This window comes from Bubalus bubalis, chromosome 8 (genome assembly GCF_019923935.1).
Source record: "Bubalus bubalis isolate 160015118507 breed Murrah chromosome 8, NDDB_SH_1, whole genome shotgun sequence".
In the NCBI taxonomy this organism is placed as follows: domain Eukaryota; kingdom Metazoa; phylum Chordata; class Mammalia; order Artiodactyla; family Bovidae; genus Bubalus; species Bubalus bubalis.
Genome location: NC_059164.1, coordinates 63,855,655 through 63,883,291, shown reverse-complemented (window position 1 = coordinate 63,883,291; position 27,637 = coordinate 63,855,655). Strand labels below are relative to the sequence as shown.

The window sequence follows — 27,637 nt, the reverse complement described above, 5'->3', positions numbered from 1 at the left end:
GTTTGTTAGCCATCTGTGTGTCTTCTTTGGAGAAATGTCTGTTTAGGTCTTTTTCCCACTTTTTGATTGGGTTGTTTGCTCTTCTGGTATTGAGTTGTATGAGCTGCTTGTATATTTTGGAAATTAATCCTTTGTCAGTTGTTTCATTTGCTATTATTTTCTCCCATTCTGAGGGCTGTCTTTTCACCTTGCTTATAGTTTCCTTTGCTGTGCAATAGCTTTTAAATTTAATCAGGTCACACTTGTTTACTTTTGTTTTTATTTCTGTTACTCTAGGATGTAGGTCATAGAGGATCTTGCTTTGACTTATGTCATCAAGTGTTCTGCCTATGTTTTCCTCTAAGAGTTTATAGTTTCTGGTCTTACATTTAGGTCTTTAATCTATTTTGAGTTTATCTTTGTGTATGGTGTTAGGAAGTGTTCTAATTTCATTCTTTTACATGTAGCTGTCCAGTTTTCCCAGCACCATTTATTGAAGAGGCTGTCTTTGCCCCATTGTATATTCTTGCCTCCTTTGCCAAAAATAAGGTACCCATAGGTGCATGGGTTTATTTCTGGGCTTTCTATCTTGTTCCACTGGTCTATATTTCTGTTTTTGTGCCAGTACCATACTGTATTGATAACTGTAGCTTTGTAGTATAACCTGAAGTCAGGGAGTTTGATTCCTCCAGCTCCATTCTTTTTTCTCAAGACAGCTTTGGCTATTCAGGGTCTTTTGTGTTTCCATACGAATTGTGAAATTTTTTGTTCCAGTTCTGTGAAAAATGCCACTGGTAATTTGATAGGGATCACATTGAATCTGTACATTGCATTTGGTAGTATAGTCATTTTCACAACATTGATTTTTCCTACCCAGGAACATGGACTATCTCTCCATCTTTTATGTCATCTTTGATTTCTTTCATTGGTGTCTTATAATTTTCTGTGTACAGTTCTTTTGTCTCCTTGCTGCTGCTGCTGTGTCACTTCAGTCGTGTCCGACTCTGTGCGACCCCATAGATGGCAGCCCACCAGGCTCCCCCGTTCCTGGGATTCTCCAGGCAAGAACACTGGAGTGGGTTGCCATTTCCTTCTCCAATGCATGAAAGTGAAAAGTGAAAGTGAAGTCGCTCAGTCGTGTCCGACTCTAGCGACCCCATGGACTGCAGCCTACCAGGCTTCTCCGTCCATGGGATTTTCCAGGCAAGAGTACTGGAGTGGGGTGCCATTGCCTTCTCCGTTTGTCTCCTTAGGTAAGTTTATTCCTAGATATACAATTCTTTTCGTTGCAGTGGTGGATGATGACACAGATGCAGAACACTGTCATCACCACCAGTATCCCTCATGCTGCCCATTTATAGCCTCACCCACTTCCACCCCACCACACTCCGTCTTTAACTCTCGGCAACCACTAATCTGTTCTCTGTTTATAAGTTTGTCATTTCAAGAAAGCTGTACAAATGGAATTTATAACTTTGGGGGTTGGCTTTTTCACTCAGCATCATCCTCTGGAGATTCATCCAGGTTGTTACATGTACCAATAGTTTGTTCTTTTTCTTGCTGAATAGTATTCCATGATATGAAAGTACCACATTCTGTTTAATCAACCACTGGATAAATACATCTGAGTTGTTTCCAACTTGACGTTATTATGGATAGAACTTTTATAAATATTCATGTACAGGGTATTTAAATTGTAGTAAATGCACATAACATAAAAGTTACCATCTTAATCACGTTTAAGTATACAGTTCAGTGGCGTGAAGTACATCCACATTGTTGTAAACCATCACCAGAAACCATCTCCAGAATTCTTTACATCTTGCAGAACTGAAGCTGTGTACCCATTAAACAGTATTCTCCCCTCTCTGAGTCCCTGGCATCCATGACTCCACTTTGTATCTCTATGACTTTGACTACTCTAGATACCTCATATAACTAGAATCACACAGCATTTATCTTTTTGTGATTGGATCATTTCGTTTAACATAAAGTCCTCAGGGTTCATTCATGTCACAGCATATGTCAGAATTTCCTTCCCTTTCATGAATGAATAATAATTCCACTGGATGTACTTACAATATTTTGTTTATCTATTTATCCATTAAAAAAAACTAAAATCATAGCATCTGGTCACATCACTCCATGGCAAATAGATGGAGAAACAATGGAAACAGTAAGAGACTTTATTTTCTTGGGCTCATAAATCACTGCAGATGGTGACTACAGCTATGAAATTACAAGATGCTTGCTCCTTGGAATAAAAGCTATGACCAACCTACACAGCCTATTAAAAAACAGAGACATTACTTTGCCAACAAAGTTCTGTCTAGTCAAAGCTATGTCATGTACGGATGTGAGAGCTGGACTATAAAGAAAGCTGAGCACTGAAGAATTGATGCTCTTGAACTGTGGTGTTGGAGAAGACTCTTGAGAGTCCCTTGGACTGCAGAGAGATCAAAGCAGTCAACCCTAAAGGAAATCAGTCCTGAATATTCATTGGAAGGACTGATGCTGAAGCTGAAGCTCCAAAACTTTGGCCACCTGATGTGAAGAATGGACTCACTGGAAAAGACCCTGATGCTGGGAAAGATTGAAGGTAGGAGGAGAAGGGGACAACAGAGGATGAGATGGATGGATGGTATCACCGACTCTATGGACATGAGTTTGAGCAAGCTCTGGGAGTTGGTGATGGACAGGGAAGCCTGGCGTGCTGCAGTCCATGAGGTTGCAAAGAATCGGACATGACTGAATGACTGAATTGACTGACTCATCCATTAACAGACATTTGGGTTGCTTCTACCTCTTGGTTATTCTGAATAATGCTGCTATGAACAAAAGAGTCCAAATATCTGTTCAAGTCCTTGTTTTCAATTCTTCTGGGTATATATCCAGAAGTGGAATTGCCTGGATCATATGGTAATTCTATTTTTAATATTTTGAGAGTCCACCAAAGTGCTTTCCACAGTGACTACACCATCTTATATTTCCATTAACATGGCACAAGTGTTTTAATTTCTCCACATTGTCGCCAACTCTTGTATCTTTTTTTTCTTTTTCCTTTATACTTGCCATTCTAATAGAAGTAAGATCACATATACAGATTGTGTTTCCACAATATTTATGTGAATATTAACATATTTATGTGAATAATTACATGAATTTCATGTGAATATTTATGTGAATATTAACCTTCATTTCTCTGGGGTAAATTCCAAGGAGTGTAACTGCTGGATCACATGGTAGTTGTATATTAGTTTTTTTAAGTAACAGTCAAACTTTTTCAGAATAATTGTACCACCAGCAATATATGAATGATGTAGTTTCTCTGCCAAATTTCTCATCAAATCCTCACCAGGATTTGATGCGGTCACTATTTTTATTTTAGCCATTCTGCTAGGTGTATAATGGCATTCTCACTGTGGTTTTAATTTGCATTTCCCTAATGGCTAATGGTTCACATGTTGCTGAAGCCTGGAGAATTTTAAGCATTACTTTACTAGCGTGTGAGATGAGTGCAATTACGCGGTAATTTGAGCATTCTTTGGCATTCCCTTTCTTTGGGATTGGAATGAAAACCGGCAAAGGAACCAGAGATCAAATTGCCAACATCTGCTGGATCATGGAAAAAGCAAGAGAGTTCCAGAAAAACATCTATTTCTGCTTTATTGACTATGCCAAAGCCTTTGACTGTGTGGATCACAATAAACTGGAAAATTCTGAAAGAGATGGGAATACCAGACCACCTGATCTGCCTCTTGAGAAATTTGTATGCAGGTCAGGAAGCAACAGTTAGAACTGGGCATGGAACAACAGACTGGTTCCAAATAGGAAAAGGAGTACGTGAAGGTTGTATATTGTCACCCTGCTTATTTAACAAATATGCAGAGTACATCACGAGAAACGCTGGACTGGATGAAGCACAAGCTGGAATCAAGATTGCCAAGAGAAATATCAATAACCTCAGATATGCAGATGACACCACCCTTATGGCAGAAAGTGAAGAGGAACCAAAAAGCCTCTTGATGAAAGTGAAAGTGGAGAGTGAAAAAGTTGGCTTAAAGCTCAGCATTCAGAAAACGAAGATCATGGCATCTGGTCCCATCACTTCATGGCAAATAGATGGGGAAACAGTGGAAACAGTGTCAGACTTTATTTTTGGGGGCTCCAAAATCACTGCAGATGGTGACTGCAGCCATGAAATTAAAAGACGCTTACTCCTTGGAAGGAAAGTTATGACCAACCTAGATAGCATATTCAAAAGCAGAGACATTACTTTGCCAACAAAGGTCCGTCTAGTCAAGGCTATGGTTTTTCCTGTGGTCATGTATGGATGTGAGAGTTGGACTGTGAAGAAGGCTGAGCACTGAAGAATTGATGTTTTTGAACTGTGGTGTTGGAGAAGACTCTTGAGAGTCCCTTGGACTGCAAGGAGATCCAACCAGTCCATTCTGAAGGAGATCAGCCCTGGGATTTCTTTGGAAGGAATGATGCTGTAGCTGAAACTCCAGTACTTTGGCCACCTCATGCGAAGAGTTGACTCATTGGAAAAGACCCTGATGCTGGGAGGGATTGGGGGCAGGAGGAGAAGGGGACGACAGAGGCTGAGATGGCTGGATGGCATCACTGACTCGATGGACATGAGTCTGGGTGAACTCCAGGAGTTGGTGATGGACAGGGAGGCCTGGTGTGCTGCGATTCATGGGGTCACAAAGTCGGACACAACTGGGCAACTGAACTGAACTGAACTGAATGGCTAATGGGGCTTCCCTGGTGACTCAGATGGTGAAGAATCTACCTGCAGTGCAGGAGACTAGGATTCGATCCCTCGGTCAGGAAGACCCCCTGGAGAAGGGAATGGCAATTCACTCCAGTATTCTTGCCTGGAGAATCCCATGGACAGAGGAGCCTGGTGAGCTACAGTCCATTCTGTTGCAAAGAGTAGGACATGAGTAAACAACTAAGCATGCACACATGCATACAATGGCTAATGATGTTGAATATTATTTCAAGTGCTTATTTGCCATCTGTATATCTTCTTTGGTAAATATGTTTCTTCATATCTTTTGGTCATACTCTAAAGGGACTGTTTACTTTTTACTTTTGAGTTTTGAGAATTGTAGATATCAGAACTCTTGGATAGTAGCATTACTTGCAAATCTTTTCTGACTGTAGCTTATCCTTTCAATTTTTTAACAGAGTATTTGGCATAATAAAGGTTTTATGTTGAGGAAGTCCAACTTATTCATTTTTTCCTGTTACAGGCAATGTTTTTGATAACAAGTCTTTCTTTTCTAGCCCTACACTCCAAATATTTTTTCTTGTTTTTTTCTATTTATAGAACTACCTTTTACATTGAAGCCTATTTTTGTTTTTAAGTTTTGAAACATAGGTTGAAGTTAGAATTTTTGCCTATGAATGACCAAATAGTCCAGTCCCCAAAACTCCAGCACCATTTGACTATATTATCTCCACATAATTAATTTTTAACTTTTGTCAAAAACCATTTGGGCATATTTGTATGGATCTACTTCTGGCTTCTCTATTGTGTTCCACTGATCTATAACTCTCTCCTTTCACCAGTACCACCAAGTCTTTATTTCTACAGCTATGTGCATGCTCAGTCACTTCAGTCATGTCTGACTCTTTGTGACCCTCTGGACTGTAGCCCACCAGGCTCCTCTGTCCACGGGATGCTCCAGGCAAGAATACTGGAATGGTTGCTGTGCCCTCCTCCAGGGGTCTTCCTGACCCAGGGATCAAATTTGTGTCTCTTTCGTCTCCTGCATTGGCAGGCGGGTTCTTTACCACCAGCACCACCTGGGAAGCCCTCCTATAGCTACACATTCTTTTAAAATCAAATACACTGATTCTTTGCACCTTGTTCCTTTTTTTAAGTTATGTTAACTGTTGTAGTTCCCTTGAGCTCTGAGGAAGAGAGGCAGATTTGTTATTGCTGGGAGACGGTGAGCACTCCAGCTCCTCATGTGATTTCCAGTAGCATCTGATAAGGATGGTGTCTGTATCATTTGTCATTTATGATGTGCTGGTTCAAACTTTGTGACATCAATCACTTCAACAGGGAAGAAGAAGGATGTTTCATTACCAACTGGAAGTGGAACTCCATGTTCCCCATTTGTTCTCCACTGATACCATGGTGGGGAAGGGGCCTCATTATTGGCCAGATCCCTACTTGGTCTTCTCTGAAACCACCATAGTGGGTGTGTTAGGGCACTGATAGTCATGTGAGGCTAGACATTCAGTTCACCACCCCCAGCCACTGTTGGCAGCAGTAAGGATGGGGCCCAGTTTTTTCTGCACTATTTGGCTGGAGTAGAGCATCTAGCTAGCATCTAAAAGTTTTCTACCTTACTAGACTGTCCCTTCCCTGGTCCTTTGGATAGAGACAGCAGGGTTTGGGGCGGGGGGTGGGGGGGGGTGCTTTTACTGTCTGGGTCTTTGGCATTTCCAGGTTTATGGCTTCTCCACCTCCAAGTATGAGATGTATAAGGCAAAAAGAAAACCCAGAAAACTCACCACTGTGTCATTCCCCAGATCCCAATACCTCTAGCTGGTTTGGCTTCTTCTGTTTATCTTTCCGAGTCTTTTGGCTTTTGTTTGTTTTATATAAAATGACCAGAGTTTTCCATTATACTTAGCTTCAGTTGTATTTCTTCTTGTAGTAACAAGAAAAATTATGTCTACTCCATCTTCCCAGAAGCACACCTGAAGGCTTTTAAGGAGCAGAATGACATAGTCAGCTATGTCATTCCAAAAGCTATGCTTTTGGAAGATTCTTCTGGCAGGGAAGAGAACAGACTTCACAGAGGAAAATGGAGGCTCAGTGAAATCTATTAGGTAGGAGAAAACAAGGGGCTAAAATAAAGTTGTGGCAATGAGAATGGGTTGAAAGGATCTGAAGGAAACAATTCAGGAGATGGATTCAGTAAATGTAATGACTGGTGAGGAAGAAGGGAGATACACATGTGATTTCTAGGTTTTTGGTTGATGTTACTAATGAGCAAAATGGCACCAATTCAGTTAGGAAACATAGGAGTAGGAACGTGTATAAAGATGATGAGTCCAGTTTGGGAACTGCTGCATTTGAGATCTCTGTTTTCCTCTAACTTTGGTTCATAAGTAAGTTTGGCACCTTCTTTTCATCTTATTTTATGTCCTTCAACTAGAAAATCAGAGAATGGGATGCTGCCCTGACTCTTAAAAATGAACTAGCTCTCCAAAGAAGATATACAAACAGCCAAAGAGCATATGAAAAGGTGCTTAACACTATTAGTAATTCTTGGACTGCTAGAAGATCAAACCAGTCAATCCTAAAGGAAATGAGTCCTGAGTATTCATCAGAAAGACTGATGTTGAAGCTGAAGCTCCAAAACTTTGACCACCTGATGTGAAGAACTGACTCATTGGAAAAGACCCTGATGCTGGGAAAGACTGAAGGCAAGAGGAGAGGGGGACAACAGAGGATGAGATGGTTTGATGGCATCACCAACTCGATGGACATGAGTTTGAGAGAGCCCTGGGAGTTGGTGATGGACAGGGAGGGCTGGCGTGCTGCAGTCTATAGGGTCGCAAAGAGTCTGACACAACTGAGCGACTGAACTGAACTGAAATGGAAATCAAAATACAATATGATACAACTTCATATTGTATGAAGTTGTTCATATTATAAACATACTAGGCTTAAAATTTTATTTTATTTTTTTTAGAGTTTTTTTTTAATTTTATTTTATTTTTAAACTTTACATAACTGTATTAGTTTTGCCAAATATCAAAATGAATCCACAACACATGTATACCTAGGCTTAAAATTTTAAAGAATAACCATAACAAAGTGTAGGGGAAGATTTAGAAAAACTAGAACACTCATATTTTGTCGATAGGAATAAAATTGTCTAGCCACTTTGAAAAAGATCTGAGCAGTTTCTCAAAATGTTGAAATTGTTGTTACCATAGGATCCAACAACTCCACTCCTGGGTATATATCCAAGCTGAATAAAAACATACAACCACACAAAAACTTAAACACAAATATTCACAGCAACAATATTCACAGTGGAATCAACTCAAATGAAAAGACATAGAAAATATCCATACTGTGGAATATCATTCAGCAATTTAAAGAAATGATATTCTGATACATGCTACAACATGGATGAATCTTGAAACATTATGCTAAGTCAAAAATGCCAATCACAGAAGACCATATATTATATGAATCCATTTGTATACAATGGCTAGAATAGGTAAATATATGGAGACACAAAGTAGATTCATGATATGCTAGAACTGGGAGTGTGGGTCTCAATTAAAAGTGACTGCTGTCAGGCAGGGAGAAGGCAATGGCAAGCCACTCCAGTACTCTTGCCTGGAAAATCCCATGGATGGAGGAGCCTGGTGAGCTACAATCCATGGCGTCGCTACGAGTCGGTCGCGACTGAGCGACTTCACTTTCACTTTTCACTTTCAAGCAATGGAGAAGGAAATGGCAACCCACTCCAGTGCTCTTGCCTGGAGAATCCCAGGGATGGCAGAGCCTGGTAGGCTGCTGTCTATGGGGTCGCACAGAGTCAGACACGACTGAAGTGATTTAGCAGCAGCAGCAGCTGTCAGGCAGAAGATTTCTTTTAGGTGTGACAAACGTTTTCTAAAATTAGATTATGGTGATGATTGCAAAACTCCACAAATATACTAAAAGCCACTAAATTGTACACTTTAAGCAGGTACACCTTATGGTATATGAACTATATCCCAATAAAACTGCTTTTTAAAAAAATCCCAATATTCTTTTTAATTTTTAGCTATTAAACATCACTTCAAGTGAAATAGATGCGGAAACAGTGGAAACAGTGTCAGGCTTTATTTTTGGGGGCTCCAAAATCACTGCAGATGGTGACTGCAGCCATGAAATTAAAAGACGCTTACTCCTTGGAAGGAAAGTTATGACCAACCTAGATAGCATATTCAAAAGCAGAGACATTACTTTGCCAACAAAGGTCCATCTAGTCAAGGCTATGGTTTTTCCTGTGGTCATGTATGGATGTGAGAGTTGGACTGTGAAGAAAGCTGAGCACCAAAGAATTGATGCTTTTGAACTGTGGTGTTGGAGAAGACTCTTGAGAGTTCCCTGGACTGCAAGGAGATCCAACCAGTCCATTCTGAAGGAGATCAGCCCTGGGATTTCTTTGGAGGGAATGATGCTGAAGCTGAAACTCCAGTACTTTGGCCACCTCATGCAAAGAGTTGACTCACTGGAAAAGACCCTGATGCTGGAAGGGATTGGGGGCAGGAGGAGAAGGGGACAACGGAGGATGAGATGGCTGGATGGCATCACAGACTTGATGGACGTGAGTCTGAGTGAACTCTGGGAGTTGGTGATGGACAGGGAGGCCTGGCGGGCTGCGATTCATGGGGTCGCAAAGAGTTGGACACGACTGAGCGACTGAACTGAACTAAACTGAACTGAACTGAAATATATAGAATCGTGAGTCATCACTTTTTTCTGTATTCATTCTTGTTTCTGGGTTCAATTGTCTTCTTCCTGAGATGTATCCTTTAACAGTTTTCTAAGTAAGAATATGCGTGTGCTGTGCTTAGTCCCTCAGTCATGTCTGACTCTGCGACGCCATGGGCTATAGCCCACCAGGTACCTCTTTCCATGGGGATTCTCCAAGTAAGAATACTGGAGTAGGTTGCCATGCCCTCCTCCAGGGATCTTCCCAACCCAGGGGATCGAACCCAGGTCTCCTGCATTGCAGGCGAATTTCTTTACCATCTGAGCCACCAGGGAAGCCCAAGAAAGGATATATGTATAATGAATTCTCTTGGAATTTCTTTGCCTGAAAAATGTCTTTATTTTGGCTTCACTCTTGAGTAATGTTTCTTTCGGTATAGAATTCCAGATTGACAAAGTTCTTTTCCTTCATCATTTCACAAATATTCAATTTGTCTTCTGACTTCTAATTATGCTACCGAGAAGTATGCATATTGGAAGTCTATTGGAAGATGCATTATTAGGATAATATATATCTGAGTAACAGAGACTCAAAATTCCAAAATTTCAAACAATACAGAAGTTTATGTTCAGCTGTATAAAATCTGGAGGTAAGCATTTCAGGGCTGATACATCATCTCTGTTTCACAAAATCTTCTGGGTGTGATCATGATTCCTATGGCCCATGGTGGCAGCTAGAGCTCTAGGTAACCTATTTGTGTTCCAGGCAGGATGGTGGAGAAAGGATAAATAAGAAAATGAATAAAGGGAGCACAAGAGCCTCATGAAAGTTTCCAGAAATCTACCCCAACAGTTCTGCTTACACTTCACTGACCAGAATTAGTTACATCATCATACTAAGCTTCAAGAGAACCTAAAGAAAGCACTCTATTTGGAGACACGAAGACATAGGCCCCACTAATAATCAAGGTTCTTTTAATACAAAAGAACTAAACCTATAGTCTCAGACACAGTAGCTTCCAAAAACAAGCATCCCAACAGGCCCCAAGTGGACTTTGTAAGTCACACAGCGACATATCCACCACAGTTACAGGCCACCCATATTCAAGGGGAGGGGGCATGGGTTTCACATCTCAGTGGGAGGCTTGTAAACATCACACTATAAGAAGAGCATGTGTGATGGTAGATAGAGCTGCAAATATTTTTGGAAAACATGATCTGCCATATGTTTTAAGAATCCAAGTTCAGGCAGAAGTCTCACCCCAACTTCCCAACCTGCACAGACCAAGGCCAACTCCCTTCCCCAGGTGGATGTTAAAACACATGTTACTAGATTCCACGGAATTAATAGCACCACCCCCACAGAGCATAGCTGCAGAATCAGCAGGCATGTTTACAGCCTGCTGTACTGATATTAAATTCCTCTTTCATTTCTACCACCTGCAAGGTTCCCTTTCTTTACTGCAAGTTTAACTATTGGTTTAAAGACATTTTTAAAAAATATTTTACTCAGCACTTCTACATGCTTATAAAAATTAAAGGATTTTGGGGTTTTCTTAGTCCACCTCTTACTGGAATCAGAAACTTTATCCTAATTTTATTCAAAAGACTATACATTGAAAGGGAAGAGGAGATGCTTGGCATACAAAAGCCAACCCATGTCTTCCCCACCCTCCTCAGGATCACATTATACACACACACAAAGCTCTGATCAGAGATTTCAAGTGGCAAGGGGTTAAATATCTGTTAGTATCTCAGCAGGTTGGACCACTATTCCCACTAAAGAAGAAGCAACTGACCTACATGTAGAAAAAGAAATAAACTGAAAGTAGAGGAGAGATGATGAAGGCAAGGATGTCAACAGATACCAAAAATGGAGGAAGGTGGATAGAGGAGGATCAAGAGACAGTCAGCTAGCAGCTGCATGGGCAACATGGTCTTTTAAAAAAATCACTGGCTGTGGGATGGATGGAAGAATTGTTGAGAACAGAACTATGATATTAAATTGTCTGTATGCAATTGCATATTGTGATCTCTCTTTTCTTCATCTTCAGTTAAGTTCTGCTTTGACCAGTAGCCTCTGGTTACTCAGAAAGAAGAGAGGAAGAAGGGGCTTTGGCCTGCTTCTGGGTCTATGTCAGTGCAGATATTGAAAAAGCCAGAAGCATATAGAGGAACACAATCAAGAGAAGTAGGAAATCAGAGTCAGAAGAACACTGTCATCCCAGGTATTCATGGGATACTGGGGTCTTCTCTGAACCTCCAAAGGGCACACAACAGTGATCTAAACCTATTTACCTAGATCTCAATGGGCTTCCCTGGTAGCTCAGACAGTAAGGAATCTGCCCACAATGCAGGAGACCTGGGTTTGATACCTAAGAAGGGAAGAGCCCATGGAGAAGGGAATAGCTACCCACTCCAGTATTTTTGCCTGGAGAATTCCATGGGCAGAGGAGCCTGGCAGGCAACAGTCCATGTGGCTGCAAAGAGTCAGACATGACTAAGCGACTAACACTTCACCTAGACCTCAAAAGATCAAGAACCTCCAGCTAACACCTGGGTTACATATCGTCCACAAGCTCCTAGACAGCTACTTGCAGTACCATCGACCATCTGGTGGACCAATGGCTAACATACTGAGGATCAAGTGATACAGTAGACATATTCAAAGACTTGATCAAACACATTCAAAACAAGAAAAGCAGAGTGAGTTTCAATTCCCTCAAACACATAACAGTCCAGTCCATCATTTTGACCATAAAATCAACCTTTTCTAAGACAAGGTAGGTTATCTTTTTTTTAACATTTACTTTGTATTGGGGTGTAGCCAATTAACAATGTTGTGATGGTTTCAGGTGGACAACGAAGGGACTGCCAAGGCAAAGGGAATTTTCCATCACAGGATGGGTTCCTTCCGAGAGTTCATGACCCCTTTAACAGGGATGTCATAAAGAGGATGAGTTTTATAGGAGATGGTGAGCTTTGGACTGGATCATTTGCAAGTTCTAGTCTAACTTGAAATTCTTCATATCTAAGATAATGGGTTGATGTATCTGTTTACTGAATCAAGCACATTTGCTTGGCTGATAATGACTATATTTGATGAAAGGGATGGAGAAAGAGGGCAAGTGAGAGCAGTGGGACCTTTGTGGTCAGACAGAGAAATCTTGGATGAACACTAGTGAGGGAATAACTCCCTGTGGTTTTTTTTTTCTTTTTCATTTTTGGCTGTGTGGGGTCATCATTGCTGGGAGCAGGCTTTCTCTAGTTGCGGTGAACAGGAACTACTCTTCGCTGGGATTCATGGGCTTATGGCAGCGGCTTCTCTTGTTGCAGAGCACAGGCTCATAGTTGCAGCATGTGGACTCAGCAGTTGTGATGCACAGGGCCTGGTTGCCCCTCAGCATGTGGGATCTTCCCAGAGCAAGGACTGAACCCTTGTCCCCAACACTGGCAGGCAGATTCTCAACCACAGACCACGAGGGAAGCACCCGTCCCCCACTGCAGTTCTGAAGCACAAATATGTCATGACCAAAACTAGACCATAACAGTACAGGTCACAGTGTGGAGGGTGATTTGAAGCTACAAGAAAGAAGCTAGGGGCCAGCCTAGCAGTTCTTCCAACGACCTTGTTGTGGAAGAGAAAAGGCCAGAGCCAGGTGGGAGATGACCTTAGAAAAGAGAAGATTAGATTCAAGAGGTGATGCAGAGCAGTGCCAGTCACAGAGGTGGATCGGGGGACTTTTAGATCGTCTTTCCATAATCTCCATCAGTCCCCACAAACTCCACCAATAAAAATTAAATAATAATATAGTATCCTTTGACAGGAACAATTAACATCTGTTCTGTCTTATGTCTGTATGTAATTACATATTGTTGTTGTTGCTGTTGTTCAGTCGCTAAGTCGTGTCCGACTGTGGGATCCCAAGGACTGCAGGACGCCAGGCTTCCTGGTCCTTCACTATCTCTTGGTTTACTCAAATTCATGCCCATGGAGTCAGTGATGCTATCTAACCATCTCATCCTCTGCCGCCCCCCTCTCCTTTTGGGGCAATTGAAAACTGTAAATTGTATTGTTCTATAATACAGAAACTAAATAGAACCATTGTACTGCTCTGCATGCTGGCTTCTGCCTCTGCCTCCTCCACCACAACACAGTCCCTCCAACTACAGCAGTGGTTCTCAATTTTGGTGGCATCAGAATCACGACTCGAGTTTGGTTCTCAATTTTGGTGTGCATCAGAATCACGACTCGAGTTTGGTTCTCAATTTTGGTGTGCATCAGAATCACGACTCGAGTTTGGTTCTCAATTTTGGTGTGCATCAGAATCACGACTCGAGTTTGGTTCTCAATTTTGGTGTGCATCAGAATCACGACTCGAGTTTGTTAAATCACAGACTGCTGAGAGCCACCCCAAAGAATTTCTGATTCAGCAGACCCGGTGAGGGGTTCAAATACTCATATTTTTAACAAGTTCCCCGAGACCCCACTTTGAAGATCACTGAGCTGGACTGCTGCCCCCTTAGCCCCCACTGCTGAAGATAACTTTCCGTGGGAGCAAGTGGGAAATGAAGATGCTTGGTCTGTGAATACTGTTGAGGTGGGACCTAGTGCTCCACATGGGATCTGAACGTTGTGGAAACAGTTACAGTTGTTTAAGACAAGCCAGGAAATCACATCCTCTTCCTACACTGTCCTGGGCCCTTTTTATGGCTGTAGACCATCCACAGAACATGCTGCTAACAACACTGAATGCCCAGCCAACAGCCACAGCTCACGACCACTTGTAACAGTTCTCAGCCCTTTCTCCCACCCATTTTATCCTATCCTTGCTCTCATCATCCTGGTTCTGTAACCCATCCACTGTCAACTCAAGCTCCCAATGCCTGCAACAAACCCTCCTCACCATGACCATCAATTTATAAATGATCTCTAAATAGACTCAAGCACTTTATGGGACATTATCTGAATTTGCCCTGAGCTCCACGATGGACATCACCATGTAATAAATACTAGGCTCATCCAGCAGCCAGCCTAGCTGTACACCCCTGTCTGCCCATGCCCATCTCTGCCCAGGAAAGGGGACCACTCACCCAATCAAACACCCAGTACAAAAATACCAGGCGACTTCTCTTTGCCTTATCATCCATCCACAGAAACTACTCCAGTTCCTTTGTAGAATAATCTATTTTCAACACTATCTGGATGATTACCTCCCGAAGCAAGAGAGGCCACATTTGTAGGCATTACTAATTAGGCTCCGTTTTCTTATTGAGTTGGACACCACTATTTTCTTTTCAACCATTGCTAATCTCAGGGGAGAAATGATTCTCCCCTCAGCTAGGGAAGTAATCAAAACTCCAGAATGGAGCTGCCCAGCTACACAAGCTCTGGGGCCAACCCCTCCCTCCTCACAGTCTCTTCCAATGCCACATGCTCCGTCACAAAAAAGTGCTCTGTCCACTGCACTGGCCTCTGTTCCTGCAGGAGAGATGGACACCAAAATCTGGGCTTTTCCTGCCACACTGTGGCCATGTCTGAACACTACACATGGCCTTTACTCCTTGAAAAGTGGTATTGTGTTTGTGTTTTTTTGTTTTTTTTGTTTTTTTTTTTTTTGAAGGACTGGAAGTCACCTTCCTTACCTGTTAACCCCCATGCACTCCCCAAGCCTCAAGGATTGCCTGCCTCCTCCAGGAGGGCTCCCCTGAATCCACCCACACCCCCAGTCAGATGAGGTCTCCAGCATCAGGCTCCCATAGCTTCTGTACCAACCTCCAGCATTTCCCTCCACACACTCCATTGGAGCCCCTTACTTCTCCAATTCCCTGATTAGCTCTTTGATGGCAGAGATCTTGCTTTCATCAGAATTTGTGTCCTTAGCATATAGCACAGGGCCAGGCCCACGATGATGTTCAGTAACTATTTGAGTAACTAAATGAATGACCAAGTGAACAATTAAATGAAGCAATCCCTTTGTCCCCTCCCTTTCTTTACACACTGAGGAAACACTTTCAGGTATCTGGGGAAAACAATGCCTAAATCTGCTATCAATCAATCATTTTCCTCACAGTAAGAATGAACCCTCTGTGTTTCCACTCCCAAGGGGATTTGTATATCAGCTTTTTTCCCCTTATTTTAGGTAATTCCTGATACAAGTAAGCTGGCGGAAGGGGATGGTGGAGGAAAAGTCTTCCCACCCCAGATGAAACCAATTGTAGTCGAGGTCACAGCTACATGGATCTCTGAAGCCTGCCCTGTGGTAAAGCTTTAGCACCTCCACCATTGAGCTGGAAGAGCCCCAGTCCCCAAGTCCCAGAATCAGCAAACTCTAACCCCTTAGACCAAGGAGGAAGTAATGTGCACTGGGAATAGCCAAGATTTGGAATTGGAAGACCTAGAATTCCAGCAGTGAGCAATTCTCTCTCTTTCCTCCCAGCCTCGTTTTTCTCATTTGTAACAATGGAGACACTGCGTGGCTAATGTTAGCCCTGCCTGTCAGAGAGCTTCACGTGCAGTACTCACCCCAACCATTGCAGAGAGAGGGGTGGTCCCCACACACAGGGGCTCCAGCCCCAGGATAGCTAGCCTCGTGGTGAAAGCCATTCTAAACCATCTGTTGACTCATAGCCAATGTACTTTGGGTTCAAGCAGTGCCTGAAAGTCAGGGTCACTTCTCAACTCCTCATTTTCCTGGACACTCTCATCTTTCTGCAGGTTTCTGAGGGGAAGATGATATTCCCTACTTCCTTTGAATCCCACTCCCCACTCCTTCCTGCTCCTTTCCCAAGAAAAGTATATAGATTCAACAGGGGCAAAATCTACAAAGAAACGAACGTGTTGCAGAGGCATCAGGGGTCTGAATGTAAGAACCCCAAAGGGAATGAAAACTTTGGGACTACTAAGGAAGCCAGTGCACCAGCCTCTTCTCCCCAGCCCAGGTACTTTCTGCTGAACAGGGTCCAGTTTTCACAACCCTACCTGCCTGTGTTCTTGTCTCTCCTAATTCTGTGCTGGGCCATGGGCACGGTCAGGGCTTTCATGTGTCCTGTGAGGTGTGAACGTTAGAGAATGCTACTGTGCTTCACCTTCCAGTCTCGAAAGGAAAGTCTACTATTCAAACCCTTCCAGTCTTCCCAAACTGAACACTTCAAAAGAGGCCATTTTCAATGTGGTGAAGTGAGGTGAATAACAATCAGACAATGCTACATTGAGGATTTTTTTTTCCTTCCTAAAAGTCACCTATTTTTTTCTCCTCTAGGACTTGCTACAGAAAGATTTAGTAGATAACGCGCTATCTGACTTTTTCCCAGGACATAGGACTGTCAGGAGATTTTTTTTTTTCTTTTCAGAATTAGCCCAACTTAACTGATTTGCCACTATCTACTTTTTTTCCTGTATAGATATTATTTTTCCTCATCTCTTCACTCAGCTCCTTACAAATAAGCTTTCAAGTGACACACCATCCCTCCAACCCAGTGTCACAATTTAGAAAATGTGGAAGCCATTTACAAGAGGAGGCACCCTCTTCTCCCTGTGAAGGGCCTAACTGCTGCAGGTTTCATTCTAGCCTCATGGTTAAAGGGCTCCATCCCCTTCCTAACCTCATAAGAAGCATCAGAAGAGCAGGAACTCCCGTAGGGATGCAGCCTGCAATGCATGGTCACATTAGTGCTCCAGCTTATTCCTTTGCCTGACTACTGCTCAGGAGATGCAGAAATAAAGGGACTAAAAGCATATTCATCACCCTCACTGAGCTGTGGGATGACATACTTACTTTGGAAATAATGATTCCAAGTAGGAGAGCAGTGAAAAACAGGGCCTGTGAGAAGCAACTTTTATTACACAGTTTCTAAAATGTGAGCACTTAATGCTCTTTCATTACCATATATTATTACAGTTCTATAAAAATCATTTTTAGGAATCAATCCCAAATTTTTGAAGCTCCCCACCCCCTGCCACAAAAGAGCTAGAAGGCAGAGTTTAGAAGAAGCCCTAACAAAAGAGAAACGATACTTTTGCACCTCTAGGTTTTAAGACTTACTATGGTAGAATCCACACTCAAGACTGGGTCAACCTTTGTGAACAATGCTGTAACTCAGAATCTGTGTAACCCCTCTCAAAGCGTCATTTCAAAAGATGGCAACTTTTTTATCAAGGAGAGAAGGTAGGTATGAATTTCCTATTTTTCAGATGGGAAAGCTAAGGCACAGGAAGTATCAGTTAAATTACTTTAAGTGAAAGCCAGCAAGCAGTGATGGTGCTGGAACAAAAATCCATCTATTCTGATTCCCAGTTCTGCTGTTTCTCCACTGGATGCTCCATCCATTTGGGGAGCATCTCCCCTCAACCCTACTCAATCTCCCTTGGTATTTCCACTCCAAGGAATCTGGGTTTTCATCCAAGGGAATGCATTAGCTTGCTGTGTAATTTGCTGATCACTCTGGCACAGAAAACACCAAGAGGCTTTTGACTCTTGCTCATCCATTGGGATCAAGAGCTGGAGACAGGAGTCAAGTGAAATTCATGGGGAGCTCCCAGGCCCTTACAAATATTCCAGTGCCAAAGGAGAAGCAGTCATGGATTGCATCTGAGTTTCAAAATATCAATGAACTGGGACAAAGCCAGTAGAGCGAGGCCTTGAGGCCACATTAGGAGGTGATGATGCTTCTACACTTCTATGGACCTGGACAGCTACAAGCACAGACTCTTCTGTACTCATTCTTCAGAAATGAGTCTCACCCCACAGCAGGACACTCAGGGGACCCTCCAGTGCGGTGCTTCTCAAATTCAAACGTGCACGGGAATCTGGGGATTTGCTGAAATATAGGTTCTGATTCAGGAGGTCTAGGGGAGCCTTGGACCCTGTATTTCTGAAAAAGTCATCAGATGATGTCAGTTCTGCTGCTCCCAGGATCACACTTAGCATAGCAAAGGCCTAGAGCACAATTTGATAAACCACAATTCCAAAGATTGAAAAGGCAATAGCAATGAATAACTCACTGGTGATAGGGCTCAGTATCACCGAGTATCAGCCCACTGAATATACCTCCTATATTACTCTTTTATGGGCAGTGTTTCCCTGACACCTGGCAGGGTGAACCACACAGGCAAAAAGCCACTGAAGGAGCCCAGGAGAGGAATGAAGCAAGATTTACTCACGGGAGAAGCGGGCAAGTGGCCTGGCAGTCTTATCTCCGGCTTCATTTGCAACTGGAAAAAAAAAAAAAAACAGAAGATGCAGTTAAGTACAAGGCATGTGTGTCTACAGAAAATGCCAACCTACAGCTAATCCTCAGGATGATTCACTATTAAGCTGTGTTTGAAAGTCATTGTAAGAGGATAAAAGCAACTTCACTCCCTCTCTATATTTCCAGTGCTGCTCTCATTGCCTAAATGAAGCCAAATGTCTTCATCATTTTTATTAAAACAGTGAATTAAGCTGGCAACCTAAACAGTACCTAGTTTACTGGGCTTAGGGGAGTTAACTGGCCTGCAGGCAGAGTAAGAGGTGTGCACGCCTGGCTTCCAAGCCAGTGCACATCCTTCTGCTTCAGGCTGCCTCTCAGTGGGATGTCCTTCAACATACAAATGCACCCCAACTACCTGACATCAGTCTGATTTTCCTGATCCATGGGGCAAATTAAGGCAAGGATTTCAGAAAAAACAGTAAGGTTGGTTTTTGTTAAGAAGGATATTTAAATTTAGAAGCCAACAAATAAAGAGGATCGAGAAAATTGTTCAGAAAGCTTCTCTAGAAGCTTTACTATCCCCTATACTGATGAACAAGCTTCCCAGGTGGTACTAGTGCTAAAGAATTCACCTGCCAATGCAGGAAATGCAGGAAACACAGGTTCAATCCCTGGGTCGGGATGATCCCTTGGAGGAAGGCATGGCAACCTTTATCCCATGGACAGAGGAGCCTGGCAGGCTACAGTACATAGGATCGCAAAGAGTTGGACATGACTGAAGCAACTTAGCATAGACGCATACTGATGAACACCGTCGTCACGGATAAAAAAAGGTTAAACTGAAACACAAGTTTCACTCACTTTAAATATCACTTTCAATGCCCATAAAGACTATAACCCTGGGTGTTTTGTAAGTATGTATGATCAACTTGAACAAACACCCAAAGCAATCAAATGGAAAAAACTTGTTCAATATCTTAGTTTAGGAAAGAACATCCAATACATAGGCAGAATAAAGGAAATGGCTAATGTAATCATTAAAATCATTCTCATCTATGAGAATTTGCAGTGCAGGATGCAAGAAATAGCTACTTCAGAAATGTATTATATCATTTTGCAAAGAATGGAAGGAGTCAAAATATTCGCTTCAAAAAGGTGAAATTTTTTAAATTAATAGATTCAATTTCAGCTACTTTATATTTCTGTCATTTCCATGGACCATTGTCTCCACTCTGTATACATTATAAACAAGACATTGTACAAAATGACCAGCAGGGGGAGGTGACATTGCATCCTGCTTCCACTGTCTCACACTCCAGCATTTTGAAAAGAAATAGACAAACGGAGACAGAAAGAAAGAAAGGGAGGGCAGGAGAAAGTAGTAAGACCTAGTTAGCTACAGACATGAGTTTCCCTGGCTTGAGTTCAAATCGCTTCCTCTTTGGACACTATAGATCTCTAAAGAAAGAGCAAGGTTATACTCCAGCATATTTGCTGCAGAAAGTGATGGGCCACTTTTAAAGTAGGATCATGAAGACCACTGCCATCATTGAGAACACCGGCCACCATTACAACATTCAGCTTAGACAGCACACGTCTTCCCCGAGGGACAGAGAAGGAGCAGGCACAACACCATCACGATTTCACAGGCATCGCTCGCTGCCTCCTCACCCCCAGGCTTTTCCTCCCCTCCCTGCCACCCTATCCAAGTGTGGGAATTGCTGACCCAGATCCAAGTCACTCCAGGAGAGGCAGGAAACAAGATCTAGGCCAGTGACATGCCAGGAGAGTTGTCTTCACCCAGAAGAAATCTGAACCCTGCTCCCAGCATTACTTTCTTAAATGCAGACCCAATACCACAAGGTCTCTATGATGCCCCAACACCTGCAAGATACAATCCAGTCTACCTGGCCAAATACTGAACAGCTGGCCCCTCCTATTCTCAGGTTACTGTACCTCCCAGCACTGCCTTCAGAACCCAGCCACAGGCTATATGTGGACAAATCTCACTCTCTGTCCTCTTTGCTACAGCTCCTTTGCCCCCTCCTCCCAGACAGCCCTCCCCATTGCTTCCCTCCTGCTCATCTTTTAAGATTCAACCGGAGCCATTCATTTCTTCTTGTTAAAGTCTTTATTTAATTTGTTACAATATTGTTTTGTGTTTTTGGCTTTTCAGCCCAGAGGCATATGGAATCTTAGCTGCTGACCAGGGATTGAACTTACATCCTGACTCCCTGCATTGGAAGGCAGTCTTAACCACTGGACTGCCAGGGAAGTCCCAGAGCCATTCATTTCTGAAAAGTTCCCCTGACTCCCAGCACAGCTTCTGCCTTCCATAGACCTCTGCCCCTGGCCCCACTAACCTCCCAGGCCAGTGGTTCTCACACTTCAGCAGACACTAGAACCACCAGGAAGGTCTGTTGAAACAGATAGCAGGGTTGGTTAAAATGCAGATTCTGACTCACTTAACCTGGAATAGAGCCCCAAAATTTGCATTTCTAACAAGTTTTCAGGTGATATGGAGAACACTCTTCTGGGGACCATATTTTGAGAAGAACTGCTCTAAACTATAAACTACTGTAGTGAAGACAAGGATGATCACTTTTCATCTTTGTGTTCCCAATCTTTCAGTAACTGGCATGCAGAATACTGCGTTCAGTCAATGTTTTTAGAACTGAATGAAGTAGTTCATTGATAACTGAAATTGATACCAAGTGCCGCAGATGGCTCAGTAGATGGAGCCCCCAGTGCCAGAGGGCTATAAAAAGCCCCAGATGTGTTTTGCTTGGCCCCTACAATATATTTAATTTTTAAACAATTTATTGTCTGCATTTAAAAATCAAAAGGTTTCAAGCATAAATGCAGGTTATCGGCTTCTCTCAGGAACTGAAAACTGTCCAGACTTACTGGCCAGCCACGGATTGCCACTGAGATGCCTCCTATGGGCAGGTCCAGCTCCTGCATGTTTGGGAGGCACCTTTTTGCTGACTGGCATTTGGGCTTTCTATACTCGACATGAGTCCAGAAGGCAAGTGAAAACAGGACCTCTTAAAGGGCTTAAAAATCTACAGGGCAGCAATGGATATGCAGCCATAAAGAACAAACTTTGGGACCCAGTGGGGGAGGGCAAACGTGGGGTGATTTGAGTAGTAGCACTGAAATATATACATTACCATATGTAACATAGATAGCCAGTGGAAATTTGCTCTATGACACAGGGAACCCAAAGCTGATGCTCTGTGACAACCTAGAGGGGTGGGGTGGGGAGGGAGGTCGGGGGAGGTTTAAGAGGGTGGGGACATATGTATACCTATGACTGATTCATGCTGATGTATGGCAGAAACTATCAGAGTATTCCAAAGTAATTATCCTCCAATTAAAAACAAAATTTTTTTAAAAATGAAACTAAGACTCAACCAAGACCAACACAACAATGAGTGGTTGTGGCCAAGCTTGCTAAGCCCCTCTGTTTCCAGCCCACAAAACGATCCAAGACATTCAACAGCCCTCCAGCACAATGCTGGCCAGCTCAGACACACAATGGGGGCCTTCCTACACTGTTGTTTGCTTTCTATTTAAAAAAAAAATCCAGCAAGCTTCAATAATGAAGTAGATGTTCCATTTATCAGATGCAATTAAAGTTTGAATTTGGCAAGAGCTCATAAAAACGATTATGAGATTTAAGGGAAGTTCTTATGTAGATTTACCAAAAGTCATGCTGGGTATAACACACAGACCAGTAAGGATCATTAACGCCACTGATGTCGAATCATATGTCTAGGCTGCGTGTGTATTCAGCTGCAGAGAAACAGAAAGGAGGTGTGCCAGGTATATTAACAGTTATTTCTTCCATGTGCTGGCGTTTGGGGAGATTATCAGCCGTTTTTATGCTTTGCTACTTAAACCCAACAGTTGAATAAGCACACGCCATACTTATAATCAGAAAAAAATGTTTTTATTAAAGGAGTAGAAAACAATTAACTACTAAATATGATTTGGGTCATTATATATGTACGTATATTTATATGAAATGTATTTCAGATACATTTCAGAGCAGTCTTGAATCACAAATCAGGGGACTTTCCATCTTCAGAGTCCCATGGGACTCCCTGTAAGACTGAAGAAATGAATCACCCTTCCACCCCCTCCAGGGGGCTCCACACTTTCTAAGTTAGTGGTTTGCAGCCCTGGTCGCATGTCAGAATCACTAGAGAACTTTTTAAAAACCCTGATGCCCAGATTCAGTGGGTGGGATCAGAGGGTGGGCCTCAGTGGGTGGGACCCAAGCCTCCATACTTTCCCAGTTCCCAGATGATTCCAATGAGTAGCTGAGGCCGAGAAGCACTAAGAAATGGTGTAACTTCAGACACCTTTATCAAAACAACATTCAGGGAGGGAGGTGTGGCTCAGCTTCCTTCAAAAATAATTACCCCTATTCAGTTCGTCTTTGCAGAATGCTATTGTTTAGTCATAATAATCCTGAAAGAGACATGCCTCTGCTTTTAAAAAAAAAAAATTCAACAGTTAAGACTGCAAACATAGCTATGGAGATCAGTTAGCAGGCAACTCGTCACACTGTGAAGGGTTCTTTATAAAAGGATACACCTCACATTGCCTCTAACCTCCAACAGATGTGCACCGACTTCCCTCGGGAGCTCAGCACTAGGCTGGACCCTGGGAGGATGACCACAGTTGATTTCACTCAGCTTTGACATATAAGCAAGTTAGGGAGGTAAAACGTGCCTCTCAATCGAGGTTTATCGAAGTGTATTCAGCTAGGGAACTGACTTGATGACAATGATGATGGTGGAGGTGGTGCTATGATACAGATTCCGTGTCCCATCCCAAACCCACTCAACTAGTCTTGCAAGGGAAGGCAAGATTCTAGAATTTAAACAACTGCCTCAAAAGCTATTTAACGTTTGAGAAGCAGCATTCTAAATGAAGTGTGTCCCTGGTATGTTTGCTTTATGTTTCTGCACCCCCACCCCTAACTAGAAAACTGGCCAGAAACAAATCTTAAAGTAAGGATTCTCCAAGGAGACCAGCTTCGAGGGTGAGAGGGGCAGGTGAGACAGCACAGTGAGAAAGATATTTCGGAGCAATGAGCATCCCAATCCCAGCTGAGCCACTAACATTCCAGGCCATCGGAATGCGGGGGAAGTAGGGAGGGAGGGTGGTCCAAACAGGCACGGTGGTGGCATGGGCAGGTGTGCACTGCTTTGTAACCAAAATGAGCACCCAAAACACGGCCATTCTTGTTTTGAAAACCTGGCACCTGGCACCCAGAGCATAAATGCAGCTGGGGTGCTGGGTGCCAGGGCAAACACAATGAGAAAGCAGCTCCACAGAAGAGCCTTGCTTCCTGCAAGGAAATCCACCCAACATGCTGACTGGCTGCTGCTCAGGCATGAGCTCTAGGGCTCATCAGGAATCCTCTCCAGGTGAGGTCCTTTGGGAAGTCTTCAGGCTAGAAAACCATGCATAAGAGACTTCAGAGAAGAGAGTGTTAGAATGAGGTTCGAGGCACCCTCCTAGTTTCTGCAGAAGGTACAGCTTGGGATTGCTTACAGATGCTTGGCTTCATCTTACCTTGCCTTCTACTTGTAAAGACCTAAGCAAGGAAAACTGGATGGAACACTGGGGAGAAAGAGACTTGGTCCAAGGTCACTAACTCTCTTCTTTAGCTGTCATCTTCTAATTAAGGTATTCCACGACAACCTTATTAAGATTACAGCTCCCAACTTCCCTTCCTTCTCTGCTTCATCCCCTTTCCCCACACAACCCCTCCTGGAAGCACTTCTCACCTTCTCACATGCTCTGTTCTTTATTCACTGGGTTTACTGCATTTTCCTCCATCACATTGTAATTCCCCACACAAGCACAGATTCTCTACCAATGAAAAAAAGAAAAGAAAAGAAACCTACTGTATCTCTAGTACCTAAATGCCTGACACACAGTATTTATTGAGTCAATGATCAGCCTCCTACCATGCAGAGTGCACTAGAGGCCAAGAATTGGAAGCAGACGAGAAGGACACGAACACCTACCAAACATTTAAGTGTTCTATAAGTATCTGTCCTTCAGGAATACTTATCAAGCATTGATTAAATCACAGATAAAGCCCTGAACAGCCTGTCATGGTCCCTGCTTTCACACTGAGTAAGACATTCCCATTTGATAGACAGGACACAGGAACTCAGAAAGGTCAGGTAACTTTTCCAAGACCATAAATTTGTGTGTCCGAATTCCAAACCAAAGTATGCCTGGCTCCAAAGCCCAGGGCCTTTCCCTTTAGCCTCTCTGCCTTCCAAGAAATGTAAGCAGATAAGAGCTGTGCTCCAGAGAGGGCTACCCCTAGAGAAAAGTCATGCGAAAGTCTGACCCTGTACCTCATGCCCCCGGGAGAGCCATGCACCAGCCTACAGAGAAGGGGGATGTCACCTGCCTGGGATCTCATACCTGGCACAAGACCAGGAGACTGTCAGTAGAGAGGGGCCCTTTTGTGAGATGGGCAGTCCCGGGGCCAGGACTCACAATAGCAGGGTCCAGAAGAGGAAGAACCTAGTTACAAAAAGAAGAGTTTCATTGCCACATTCATGCAAGAACGCCAGCTAGCCAGTGTCTCCCTAACCTGATCAAACCTTTCCTACTTAGAAAACAGTAACAGGGGACTAGAAATAAGAATCAAATTCATCTTAGCATGAAAACAGTACAGCTCATAAAAACAGCTCCTAGGAGGCAAGACTTGATTCTCTTCAAGAGAAGAAACTGACATTCCAAGAGATCAAGTGGTTTGTCAGAGATCAGACTTAAGTCCAGACATCAGAGCTGGAAATGTCATCCAATTCTTCCACCTCCAATTCCAGCATTCTTGGAGAAGGGAATGTACTCCACCTCTTTAGCTCCCTCGGAGTCATTTGTCAGGAGTAAAAGTAAAGGCTTTCATTTCCTTTGCCCTCGTTGGGTTTGACGAATATTGATGCTTGCCAACCCCAAGATACATTTTAAATAAAAACATATACAACTCTGATTGGCAATGGCTGAGCAGAGTACGGTGTTAGGAAGACTTCTGATGCTGAGTCTGAGTGTGGCCGGATATGTCTGTAACACATTACCAAGCCTTCGTGGGCGGGCCGGGAGACTGAGGGGGCAGGAGGGATGCGTGTGCAGGGAGATCTCTGCCAGGTTGTGGGTGCTCAGTCCCTCAGTCGTGTCCAGTTCTTGACGCAGCCCACTTGTCCTTCCGTCCACGGGATTTTCCCAGCAAGAATAATGGAGTGGTATGCCATTTCCTTCTCCAGGGGCTCTTTGCCAGGTTGGATAGGCCATAAAAGAATTAGCCAAAAAGTGGATAATTCAAAAAGATCACTGAATTAAATACTTCTATAAAATATATTGTCCAATTTGCTTAAAATGAGAACTGCTGTATAACTAAGGCACACACTAAGCGCTACTCTTTCATCACCTAATTTTATCCTCATGGCAACTCTGTGAGTCCATCACGTGATTTCCCTATTTTCCAGATGCAGAAACTGAGTCTTTGAGAACTTGAGAAAATTCCTTGTGATGAAACAACTATGGCAGATCTGGAAATGGAACCCAACACATTATTCCAGAGCCAGCGCTCTTAACTCATGTGCTGCCCATCACACTTTTAACATCCGAGTATCAGTACTGTTTGATGAGCCTTTTGCTAAGAAACCCAGACCTGGCAGGAGAACTCCTTGTTTTGCCTCCACTTAGCCTCAGGTCAGAAGCGCCACAGAGGAAGGCTCTCTGTTCTCCAGTTCTGTGAACAGAACCAAGCTCTGCAATCCAGCTGGACCATGTGCCCTAGTGACAAAAAAGTTATCACCACCCCCCTCAGCCTGCTCCCTTCTCCACTTCTTTATTCAGAAATGCTTGGCACTGCCTCATTATACCTTTTGGGCCAATTTGGCTGTCAAATGGACTCTGAATCAAGCTCTAACACAAAAGAAAATAAAACCAATTTGTAGTGATGACTCATCAGGGTTGACGATTTGAGTGGCAGAGATGGTGTACCTTACAGACCCTTCTCTCCTGGAGTAATGGGCAAATCCTTGCAGAAGGCAAGGCTTGTGGGCCAGAGGGCAAATTGGTTAACTAGCTCACTCAGCCCAGAGTGTGAGGAAACACACCTACAGAGAAAATCAAGGAAGCCCTTGCCAACCGAGAAGATAGCTTGGGAAACAGACTGTCTCTACTTTTTCAAAAATTAATTTGAAGGAATTCGGGTCATATGAAAAGGCTCATGTAATATATTTCTTTCTTCCCTAGTGCTGATTTTGTACACTTATGTATCTATATTCAATGTCATTCTACAAATTATATTTCATTTCTATTTTGCTCTGTACACCCATCCTTTATGGAACAAACTAGGATATTAATAGAGGTGAAATTTTTCTTTTCAATCACGTCCTGGCTCCCTTTCCTGGCCTCTCTTTCCAAGTTGCCAGGTTTCAGACTAACTTTACATGGCTTCCAGTTACTCAAACAATCTACTAACCTCCACTGAGCACTCCCAGAGTCCTCCCTGCCACTCCCTGCCTCCACATGTCTTGCTGGACTCAATGATAAATACAGCTGGTCCTTGAGTAGTCCCCTGAGACCAGAAGCCTGGCACTGAGCTTCCTGACACAGATTATTAGAGTCATTGCAATATGAATGTATCATGGTATTGGTATTTCTGCAAAAACCACCTGGCCAAGCTACCAGGTCCTGACCTCAGGAAACCTGAGGTCAAGCTGGGAAAACATAATATTAATATACGACATGATCTAAACTCTGTGCTCAGTCACTCAGTTGTGTCCAACTCTTTGCAACCCTATGGACTATAGCCCTCCAGGCTCCTCTGTTCCTGGGATTCTCCAGGCAAGAATATTGGAGCGGGTTGCCATTTCTTCCTCCAGGGGATCTTCCAATGCAGGGATCCAACCCAAGTCTCCCAAGTCTCCTGCATTGGCAGGCGGA

At 43.1% G+C, this 27,637-nt stretch overlaps 1 protein-coding gene and 1 long non-coding RNA gene across 5 annotated transcripts in view; one reads left to right on the top strand and one right to left on the bottom strand.

Annotated features, from left to right (window-relative positions):
• Nucleotides 1-27,637, bottom strand: part of PDE1C (phosphodiesterase 1C) — a 539,497-nt gene that overhangs the window by 437,717 nt on the left and 74,143 nt on the right. For all 4 annotated transcript variants that reach the window (XM_025291219.3, XM_025291215.3, XM_044946685.2 and 1 more), the window contains exon 2: nt 18,615-18,665. In XM_025291219.3, the coding sequence (XP_025147004.1) occupies nt 18,615-18,665 (51 nt within the window). The remainder of the gene's footprint in view (nt 1-18,614; nt 18,666-27,637) is intronic.
• On the top strand, nt 23,955-26,263 carry LOC123334734. The gene is made up of 2 exons (XR_006552815.2): nt 23,955-24,087; nt 26,170-26,263. It is a non-coding gene; the product is annotated as an uncharacterized LOC123334734 (long non-coding RNA).